At 66.7% G+C, this 10,225-nt stretch overlaps 1 protein-coding gene across 1 annotated transcript; it reads left to right on the top strand.

Moving 5' to 3' along the window:
• The first annotated feature begins 3,172 nt into the window (after positions 1-3,172).
• Positions 3,173-10,162, top strand: PKP3 (plakophilin 3). Its single transcript, XM_063158346.1, has 13 exons — positions 3,173-3,434; positions 4,414-4,490; positions 4,606-5,309; positions 5,701-5,824; positions 5,967-6,171; positions 6,353-6,527; positions 6,676-6,793; positions 7,023-7,190; positions 7,523-7,708; positions 7,862-8,015; positions 8,222-8,414; positions 8,797-8,884; positions 9,144-10,162. Exons 1-13 carry the CDS (start codon positions 3,212-3,214, stop codon positions 9,177-9,179), a joined length of 2,451 nt encoding a protein of 816 aa, XP_063014416.1. The 5' UTR covers positions 3,173-3,211; the 3' UTR covers positions 9,180-10,162.
• Positions 10,163-10,225: the final 63 nt, after the last annotated feature.

The raw sequence follows: 10,225 nt of genomic DNA, 5'->3' as shown, positions 1-10,225 counted from the left end.
CTCCATCCCACGCACACAAACACGCTCGCTGCAAACCAGGGGGAGCCCCCTGCATCCCAAACAATGTCTGTGCCCCCCAAACTCTGCCTCTCCTCCATCTTCTCCTTCTGACACCCCCAAACCCTCCCTGTTACACCCATGGGTGCCCCGAGCTGGCTGTTCAGGGGGATGTGGTGGGAAGGACGCATTGGATCACGGCCATGGTGGCGGTGGGGATCCCTGGGGACTCTTTGCAGCAGCACGAAGGTGGCCAAGACGTGGCTCTGCTGTGGGGGGTGCTCCCCCCGGACCCCTGGCCGTGCTGAGGATTTTGAGGAGCCCCGGTGAGCCCCGAGATGGCAGCCTCGGCGGGGAGGCGAGCGGCTTCCATGCAAAAGCCCTGCGAGGAGACTGGTTGGGCGAGGTGCGGGGCGGGCCCGCACGCCCCACGCCCGCCGCAGACGCCGGCGCCCACCCGCGCCCCGCAGCACCCAGGGGTGCACCTGCCCGCCCGAGGATGCTGCAGGACAGCTGCCCTCCGGGGCCACCCAGCCAGGTACCTGCCGTCCCCACCGCGGCCATCCTCGCCACTGTCCCCACCGTCCCCACGGTGGGTCCCTGGGGAGAGCCGGTGGCACTCGCCCTGCCACGCACCCTGTCCCCTTCCCCTGCCCGGGGTGGTGCTGAGGGTCTGGGGCTCCGACACGTGGGTCTGGCGGCTGCCCAACAGCGGCCAGCCCTGCCCAGGAGGCTTTTCCCTCGCTCCGTCCCTCGCTGTGCCTCGCTGTCCCCAGCGTGGCTCCTGGCACGTGCGCGCTGTCCGGGCTGCGCGCTGCCACCGCGGCCACTCCCGCCCCGACACCGACGGCCCCGCGGGCACGGCCAGCCCGGGGCACCGGGGCATGGGGACACGGGCACCCGGGGCTGCTCGGGGGGTGGGAGAGGACGGAGTGCTCCCAGGAGCCGGGGCTCCCCGGGAATGTGGCTCTGTCACCCCGCGGGGGAGTGACAGAGGTGGCTCCAGGCTGGGGGTGGTCAGCGGCCGCTTTAGGGACCCCAGATTGGGATAATTTCACTCCGTGTCACTCCAGCTGCGGTCGGATCCCCTCGGGAATCCCTCAATTTTGCTTCAAACGTTTTCTTTTTGCTGATTTGCTATTTCTAAGCCCCCTGGTGAATCCCCCTCCTATCTGACCTTCCCCAATTAACGAGCTGCTTGATGAGGCAAGCGCTGCCCATTCCTGCTCCAAGCATTCCTTGAATCCCCCTGGACCCCCGAATTTCCATTTGTCAGCTGCTGGGCAGTGTTATGCTGGGGGAACGCGGGTTTGGGAGGCAGGCAGAGCTGGGGGCAGGTGGGGGTGCCAGTGGGCTCAGGGCTGTCCCCGGAGCCCCTCTGTCCCCCGGAGTTGGGGGGCTGCTGGGATGGCCCCGATCCCCCGGGATCCTGGCACGGGCACGGCGGGCAAGTGTCGGCTTGCAGAGGGAGCGATCCACCCCCTCCGCCCCTCCGCTGCGGGGGGAACCCGTGATTCATCCGGGCTCCGAGGGCTGGGAGCGCCCGCCGAGCGCTGCCAAACCCCGTGCGCCCGTGGGGTGGTGCCGCGCTGGGGGGAACCTCGGGGGCTTTCCTGCGTGCTGTACCCCAAAAGGCCCAGGCCTGGCCCATGGGCAAACACGGGGGTCCCACAAACCCCAGAGTTGGGGAGATGGGTTGCCCCCACGTTGGTCCTGGCCACATGGGGATGGTGCCACCAAGGGGGATTGTGGGACTGTCACCCCAAACTGCTGTTCCGCAGCTGTCGGCACCCCGCCCCTGCCGCGGCTCCTGCTGACGGCGGCACATTCCTCGGGGACAGCCGCCCTTTTCACCCGCCACCGAAGCGCGCGCGGTGTCACCGCCGGGTGTTGTAAACCCGGCCCAGCCCGCAGCGCCGCTGTCACTGCCGCAGCGGTGACGCCAAGCGCTGAGCCAGGGCTGCCCGCAGAGCCAGGCCCATGCTCACCCCAAAACTCCTGGCCGGGGACACCGAGCCACCGTGACCCCGAGCAGGGGCTGGGAACGGCCGAGCTCGGTCGGGAATGAGCCGCGAGCGGGGGCTGTGGGCAGCGGGGGGATTTGGGAGCTGACCCCGAGCACGGCGGGCTGAGGGGACGGGGTGTCCCCGCTCTGGCTGCCGTGGGGCGGCTCGGCAGGTGGGGCGAGGCTAATTAGTACCTGTGGTGGTGGCAGCGGGGCCTGAGTCACCGCGTTCGTCACCGCGGGCCCGCGGCGCTCTGCCGCCCCTTTTTTATTATTGTTGTTCTTTCATTCCCCGGCTGATTTGAAAAGCAAAGCAGGGAGGGCCCGGCCAGGAATTACTGCAGGGAGCCCCCACTCCAGGCTGGACCCCTGTGACACATTGGGGTCCAGAGCGCTCCTGGAGAGTGCCTTGAGTGATCTGGGTGTCCCTGTGGAGGTGGCCTGGGGTTTTGTGGTCAGGGCTGGCAGGGGTCTCCCTGGTGGTCTGGGACACTCCTGGGAGCCCATAAAGGGATCTGGAGCTCACTGGAGTGACAGTGTGGGGGTCTAGAGCTGGACGGAGAGGTCATATGGGGATCCAGAGCACTGTCCTCAGAGGTTTCCTGGGGGTCGTGAGCTCATTGGAGGGACATTGTAGGGGTCTGGGGCTCAGTGGCAGGGCCGTGTGAGTCTCTGGAGGTCAGCAGGAAGGTTCTCCAAGGATCTGGGGCTCTCCTAGGAGAGCACATGAGTCTCCAGGGCTGACTGGAGAAACAATGTGGGTGTCCAGGGTTCAATGGCAGAGATCAATGGGGAGGCTTTGTGGGGGCCCAGGGTTCTTCTGGGGGGTTTCCTGGGGGTCTTGGGCTCATTAATGAGACACTGTGGGGATCTGGGGCTCACTGTTTGGCTGCCCAGGAGTCAGGGGTTGACTGTCTGAGGGGATCCTGGCTTTTCCCAAGGTAGGACCCCCAGACCCCTGGACCACTCACCTCCCCCATCCCCGAGGCCACCCCTGGCCACCTCCACCTGTGGCGGTGACGATGGCGACGCTGTCAATGGTGACAGCGGCCCCGGTGGGGCCCCCTCCTTTTCCCGGCGAGGCGTGGCGGCGGGGCGGGACGGACGGGCCGGGACGGAGCCTCCCTACGGCTGGGGAACGCCGGAACGCCGCCACTGCCGCCGCTCACCTGCGCAGGGCGGCCGGGCTGGCCGCGGACCCTCGGCACCATGCAGGAGACTAACTCAGCCTTCCTGCTGTCGGCCCTGCAGCCCGAGGCCGGCGTCTGCTCGCTGGCCTTGCCCTCGGACCGGCAGCTGGACGAGCGTGGCCGGGAGGCGGCCGAGGCCCAGCGGCTGCGCAGCGCCCGTGTCCAGGAGCAGGTCCGCATCCGCATGATGCTGCGGGGACAGGCGCCCGCCCGCCCCGAGGACCTCGCCGACGGCACCAGAGGTGGGAGACCCCCCGGAGCCCCTGGGAACACGCGGTGGGAAATGGGGGGTGGGAGCCCCTCGGTCGGAACTGGGCTCTGGGTGCAGCCTGCCTGCGGGCTGGGGGGTGCCCCCCACCCTGACCGAGTCCCCCCAGTGTCCCCGAGCATCCCCAGAGCTGGGATCGGGGGTAGCTCAGCCCCGGCGTGGGCTCGTTTTACCGCACTCAGGGTCCTGCCTCAGTTCCCCCAGCTGCCCTTGGAGGCCTTTGCGCTGCTGGGGTCCCACGCCCCGCTTTGGGCTGGCAGGGGGGAGGATTTTCCCGCCCTGGCAGAGCCCCCCCAGCCCTGAGCGGCGGCGCTGGCCGGGCTCCAGCTCCTCCATTTAACGTCTGCGCCGGCGGCCTCCGCCCTGCCGCCCCGCCCGGCATCCGCCAGGATCCCCCGGGCCCGACCCCCGCGCTGGGGACCCCCGTGCTGGGACAGACCCCTCTGACACCCCGAGGCTGCCCCAGGCGTGAGTCACGCTCCTGGAACCGCCAGCACTGGCGGCGTCCCTGTCCCGTCCCGTCCCTGTCGTGTCCCGCCGGCGGCCCTGGGGCGGTGGCAGGGCAGATGGGCAGCGTGGGGTGCCGTGGGGGGCTCTGGGCTTCCAGGTGCCGTTCCCAGGGCGGGGGAGCCGGGACTGGCTCTGGGGGATGCCTGGGCTGCTGATCCAGCCGCGGCAGGGGGGACCGGGCTGCGCCGCGGCGTCCCCGCCAAGGTGGCAATTAGTGCCCTCGCCGTCGGGGCACGGGCAGGGCGGGGAGGCCACCTCGGCTCCCCGTGGCCAGCGGGCAGGTGAATGCGGCCTCCTCCCACCCCTGTGTCCCCCCAGCTCTGCTTGCGGTGCCACAGTTCCCGCAGCAGGTCCCCCTGGGATGAGCTGGGGCGATCTTTGATCTGCCGATCCCTTCCTGCCCTGCCCGTGCTCACTCTGCCTCCTCTGTGGCTGTCCTGCAGGCGGTCAGTACAGCTCGACCCTGCGCTCCTCCTTCAGCTCCCGCTCCCAGAGCAATGGGGTGGACGCCAAGGCCTCGGTACGTACCCACCGGGGCTCTGTCCCCTGCCCACCGCCTCGGCTGCGCTGAGGAGAGCTCTGTGCTCCCCTGGTGGACGGATGGACTCCTAACCTTCCATTTTTTCCCGCTGCAGCTGTACCAGCCGCTGGCCAAGAAGGATTTCGGCACGCTGCGGGGCAGCGGCTGGTCCTCGCGCTCGGCCGTGGACCTGACCCCTCACAAGCGTATGGCCACCATCAGCAACGGGGGCCTGCCCAAGGGCCGCGCGTACGTGCCTGGCTACGCGGCCTCACAGGCCGCCACCTCGCCGCGGCCTAGCTCCTTCCACGAGCGCAACTTCCGCTGCCGCCAGAACCTGGACACGCTGTCGCTGCGCTCCCTGCGCCTGGCCGACGGGCCCGTCCCGCTCGCCGACGACCGCTACAGCGTCCTGTCGGAGCAGCTGGACGCTCCCGGGCACCGGCAGCTCTACAAGAGCCAGGCCGGCGGCGGCTTCGGCCGCTCCTTCGCCTTCGAGCGGCAGCTGAGCAGCGGTACGGCCGGCAAGGCCGCCTGCGACTGGCTGGACGGCGCCGAGGGCCCGCCGAGCCGCACCATCCGCGCGCCCGCCATGCGCACGCTGCAGCGCTTCCAGAGCAACAACCGCTCCCGGCTGAGCGCCGGCTCCTTCGGCACCATGCCCACGGGAGGCGGTGGCGCCTTCCTGGGGCTGGGGGAGCACAGCTCCCGCGCCCCCTCCGTGCGCAGCCTGGCCGAGTCCGGCCACCACCTCGGGGAGCCGCGCGCCATGGAGATGTACAACGGGCACAGCACGCTGCTCGGGCACCACGCTGGAGGGTGAGGGCTGGGGGATGCTTCGGGGTGTCCTGGTCATTGTCCCCACGGCGGGAGTGTATCCCACCCTGCTGGAGGAGGGCGAACCCTTCCAGCTCCCACTGGGCACAAGGGATGTTGGGAAGAGGGGTGGGATGGTGGGTGCAGCTTGGACCACCGCACAGGCTGACCTCCAAGTGTGTCCTGCCCCTGATGCTGACTCCTCCATGGACACATCCTGAGACATGGCAGGAGGATGCTCTTCCCACTGGGAATGGAGTCCCGTGCCCAGAGCACAGTGGGAAGGGGGATGGATGGGTTGGTGGGGCTCTATGGACATGGGGGACACAGTGGGGTACAGAGGTGGAGGATCCTTTGGGATGCTCTGCTGGGACTCACCCGGCTGTGGTTCCAGGTTTGACGACATCGACCTGCCCTCAGCAGTGAAGTACCTGATCGCCAGTGACCCCAACCTGCAGGTGCTGGGCGCTGCCTACCTGCAGCACAAGTGCTACAGCGACAGCAGCGCCAAGAAGCAGGTGAGGCCCTGGAAGGGTGGAAGCAGGGGGTTTCCCAGCGGGAACAGGGGGTTTCCCAGCCCCTCCGACACCGCAGGCAGGTGCAGGGGCTGGAGGGAGCCCTGGGAATGCAGCATGTCTGACCCCCCGGGCTGTCCCCCAGGCCCGCAGCCTGCAGGCCATGCCCAAGCTGGTGAAGCTGTTCAACAGCCCGAACCAGGAGGTGCAGCGCCACGCCACCGGCGCCATGCGCAACCTCATCTACGACAACACCGAGAACAAGCTGGCGCTGGTGGAGGAGAACGGCATCTACGAGCTGATGCGCACCCTGCGGGAGCCCGATGACGAGCTCCGCAAGAACGTCACAGGTTGGGGACAATGGTGGGGTGGGCAAGGGTCCTCCTCCCCCAGGAGTGGCTTCTGTTCCTCTGTGAGTGCAGCTCCACAGGGATGATCCCTTTGCTTGGTTGTCACCACCCCCGTGGGGAGGGGAGTTGGGGTGGATGTGCTCTCCAGCCGTTCCAGTACTGAGGGTCCCCCTCTGTGCAGGGATCCTGTGGAATCTGTCCTCCAGTGACAACCTGAAGGATCGCCTGGCCCGGGATACACTGGAGCAGCTCACAGATCTGGTCCTGGTCCCTCTCTCTGGGCTGGGGGCCTCGGGTGTCATCCAGCAGAACCCCTCAGAGGCAGAGATTTTTTATAACTCCACAGGCTTCCTCAGGTATCTCCTCCAGCTCCTCCCACTGGGAGCAAAGTTTTGGAGGGAGGGAGAGACAGGAGCACTGTCTGCAGGGTTTGTTTTTGGGCTCAGGAAGGGGTGGCTGTGGGGGATCCCCTTCTCTCCATGACAAAACCCTGTTCCCATGCAGGAACCTGAGCTCTGCCAGCCAGCAGACCCGGCAGAAGATGCGTGAGTGTCACGGGCTGGTGGACTCCATGATCCACTATGTGAACAGCTCCCTGGAGGTGGGGAAGTCGGAGGACAAGGTGAGACCCCAAGGTGGTGCTAGAGGAGCTGAGGTGCTGCTCCCCACCCCATTGTGCAAAGGCACATCTTGGTGTGATGCTGGGAGAGCCAGTCCAGCTCCTGGAGTCCACCAGCTGGGCTCGCTGGGCACACCCAGCCTCATGACTCTGCTGTAGAGCCCCTGTGCCAGCGGGACACACCCTGCAGGTGGCCCAGGGATGACACCCTCGTGTCCCCTGTGCCCCCCAGAGCGTGGAGAACGCTGTCTGTGTCCTGCGCAACCTCTCCTACCGCTTGTACGACGAGATGCCCCCGTCCTCGCTGCAGCGCCTCGAGGGCCACCGCAGGAATGCCGGCGGCATGGTGACAGGGGAGCTGGTGGGCTGCTTCAGCCCCCAGAGCAAGAAAGCCCGGGAGGTCAGTGGGGGCATATCCTGGCCCTGTCACCAGGGTGGGGCTGGCACTGGGAAGCGCTGGCAGCAGAGGTGATGCCAGGGTGGAGGTGGACGCCAGCCTTAGCTGGTGGGTGGGACACATGGGTGAGCTCAGCAGAGGGTGAATCAGGTGTTTGGGGTGAATCAGGTGCTGAACCCCTGCTTTTCCATACTATGGAGCATGGTGTAGCCAGGGTGACCTGCCAGCTCCCTGCCCAGCAGTTCAGGCCAGGCAGGTTTGGAAAAGGCAACACTGGCAGTGAGGGACATGAGGAGGGGACATCCCTGGAGTCTAACAATGCCCCTGTCCCTCAGCACTACCTGAACGCAGACATCGTCACCTTCACGGAGGTCTCCAAGGACCCCAAGGGCATGGAGTGGCTCTGGAACCCGCAGATCGTGGGCATCTACAACCGGCTGCTGCAGCGCTGCGAGCTCAACAAGCACACGACAGAGGCGGCCTCGGGTGCCCTGCAGAACATCACGGCTGGGGACCGCAGGGTGAGCCTGGGGACACCGGGGTCCACAGCCTGCCCACCACAGCCCTGTGGGAGGGGGGCACCTGGGCAGGGCTCACCCCAACCTGCTCCCAGTGAGTGGGCTGAGGAGGAGCAGGGGGCTGGTGAGGTCTCCAAGGGGATGTTTGCCTTGCAGTGGGCGGGGGTGCTGAGCCGGCTGGCGCTGGAGCAGGAGCGCATCCTGAATCCCGTGCTGGACCGCGTCCGCACCGCCGACCACCACCAGCTGCGCTCCCTCACCGGCCTCATCCGCAACCTGTCCCGCCACGCCCGCAACAAGGACGAGATGTGTGAGTGCCAGGGGTCAGCCAGGGCTGGGGGGTGCTTCCCAACCTTTTCTTTTGCCTCCCGTTATCTCCAGCCACATCCCAACCCCATCCTGCCTGCTGCATCCCCGTATGCAGCTGAGCCTGCGGGCTGCTCCATCCCCTGTTCCCAGACGTGGCTCTGTCCCTCCAGCTCTGGCCACCAGCCCTGATGTTCCCTTTGCCCACAGCCACCAAGGTGGTCAGCCACCTGATCGAGAAGCTGCCAGGGAGTGTCGGGGACAAGGCCCCGCCCGCCGATGTCATCGTGAACATCATCGCCGTGCTCAACAACCTGGTGGTGGAGAGCCCCATGGCCGCCCGCGACATCGTCTACTTTGACGGCCTCAGGAAGCTCTTCTTCATCAAGAAGCGACGGGACAGGTGGGAGCTGTGTGTCCCAGCTCACACCCGGCCTCCTGTCCTGCTCTCCTCTCCCTCCCTGCTCCAGCACAGTGGAAGAGGGTCACAAGTTTCCTTTCCCAAGCCTTGGTGTTGGGAGTCCCCACCCTAGCTCAGAGTGGCCTCGTGGCCACCTGCCAGCCCTTTGTCACCCCCTAAGGACACCCCACCATCGCCATAGCTGCCTTTTCCCATCAGAAAACCTCTCCCTATTCCTGTTATTGTGGGATCCAGCCATTCACCTCCTGCCTCTCCCCACCCCCACCTAGCCCCAAATCCCTCCAGACCCCTCTGGGGTGGTGTCCTTGAGCTGTCCCATGCTCAGTGGTCCCCAAAACATCATGGCATCCTGTCCCTTTCCCAGCTCAGACAACGAGAAGTCCTCCCGGGCCGCCGCCAGCCTCCTGGGAAACATGTGGCAGTACACCAAGCTCCACCGGGACTTCAAGATGGTACGTACCCATTCCAGAGCCTCCCACTGCCAGTGGGGGGATCCCTAGGGAATCGAGGCCAAGGAGATTCATCCTGGAGAGCCTCACCACCCAAATGCTTCCCAGGATATGGTGGGGCCCCACTCCACCCCTGCTTTTCTCCAGGTGTGGGGCCATCCCAGAGCGTTGTCCCTGTGCTCTGGGTGGGGTGGGGACACTGTGGCCCATCAGTGCTGGAGCACAGGGGCTCCGTGTGCCTGATGGGGCTGTCTCCTTGCAGAAGGGCTACCGAAAGGAGGACTTCCTCAGCCTGTGAGGACACCCTGGGAGCTGGAATGCCTCGCTGGGATGCTCCGTGCTGCAAGCCATGCCGTGGGGAGGCTGCTCACCACCAGACCCCCACTCTGTAGCCTAATCCCTATGTCCCACATGCCTCTCCCCTCTGCCAGGTCCCCTTCCCTGTCTGGGGGACACTTGTCCTCCCTCCTGCCCAGCCTTAAACCCAGCAGCTGCTTTTGGCTCTGCTGTGGGGCCCCAGTTAGGAGGGGGCTGCCCCATGGCACCCCTTGGGGGCCCTCCCCATGCTCAGGCAGCTGTCTGCAAAACTTGGCTTGTCCTGGCTTGACAGGGGGGCAGGAGCTGTAGGGAGCTGGGAAGGCTCCTGTAGAGCGATTCTGGGGCAAGGGAGCTTCTGGGGGAGCTTCATCCCAGCTCCCTGAGCTGCAGGGCCGGGGCTGTCCGTGCCCTGTGCCAGAGCGGGATGTGCTGCAGGTTACACTTTTGTTCTGCCCTGGCTGGGGGGGGATGGAGCTTTGCATGGCTTGGGGGCTTGGAGGGCTCTGAGGTGGCTTCCCACATTTATGGGGTGGCACAGCAGCTGCAGGGAGCTGGGAAGGGGAGCTGTGACAGCGCTGCATTCCCCCTTTGCTGTGGAGGGTGGGCAGGGGGTCGTGTCTGACGGGGTTCTATGCCCTCGCTGCAGGAAGCCTGGGAGAGCTTCAGGGCCCCATCTGTCACCCTGCGGGGACTGTCCCAGTGTGGCAGAGTGGCTCCTCACCAGCTGCTGCCAGGGCTGGGCCCTGCTGGCACAGCAGGATCCAGGCAGGGCCGTCCGGGTCATGTTTGCTGAGCAGTGTCACCCCGTGGGTGGGGAGATGTCCCCGGTGTCCCCGTGCTGGGTGCAGACGGGTCCAGAGCTCTCTGTGCCACAGCTCACGGGAGGGGACACACGGCTGGGCTGGGGGTGGCTTTGGGCTGCCGGTGGGTTTGGGGCTGGGGGAGCCCCCAGGCTTGGGGGGCACAGGGCACCCCGGGGGGACGATGTAGAGTAGGTAGAGGGGTGGGAGGATGGGGGGAGCGGGC

This window comes from Melospiza melodia, chromosome 6, assembly GCF_035770615.1.
Source record: "Melospiza melodia melodia isolate bMelMel2 chromosome 6, bMelMel2.pri, whole genome shotgun sequence".
NCBI lineage: Eukaryota > Metazoa > Chordata > Aves > Passeriformes > Passerellidae > Melospiza > Melospiza melodia.
The sequence above is the reverse complement of the archived record's forward strand: the minus strand, read 5'-3'. Positions and strand labels throughout refer to the sequence as shown.

What these genes read in the sequence shown, in the direction of transcription:
- PKP3 (XM_063158346.1), top strand. Translation starts at nt 3,212, where the DNA reads ATGCAGGAGACTAACTCAGCCTTCCTGCTGTCGGCCCTGCAGCCCGAG. An exon ending in TGGGGAAGTCGGAGGACAAG is followed by an intron (nt 6,794 to 7,022) that starts GTGAGACCCCAA and finishes TGTGCCCCCCAG; the next exon opens with AGCGTGGAGAACGCTGTCTG. An exon ending in TCACGGCTGGGGACCGCAGG is followed by an intron (nt 7,709 to 7,861) that starts GTGAGCCTGGGG and finishes TTTGCCTTGCAG; the next exon opens with TGGGCGGGGGTGCTGAGCCG.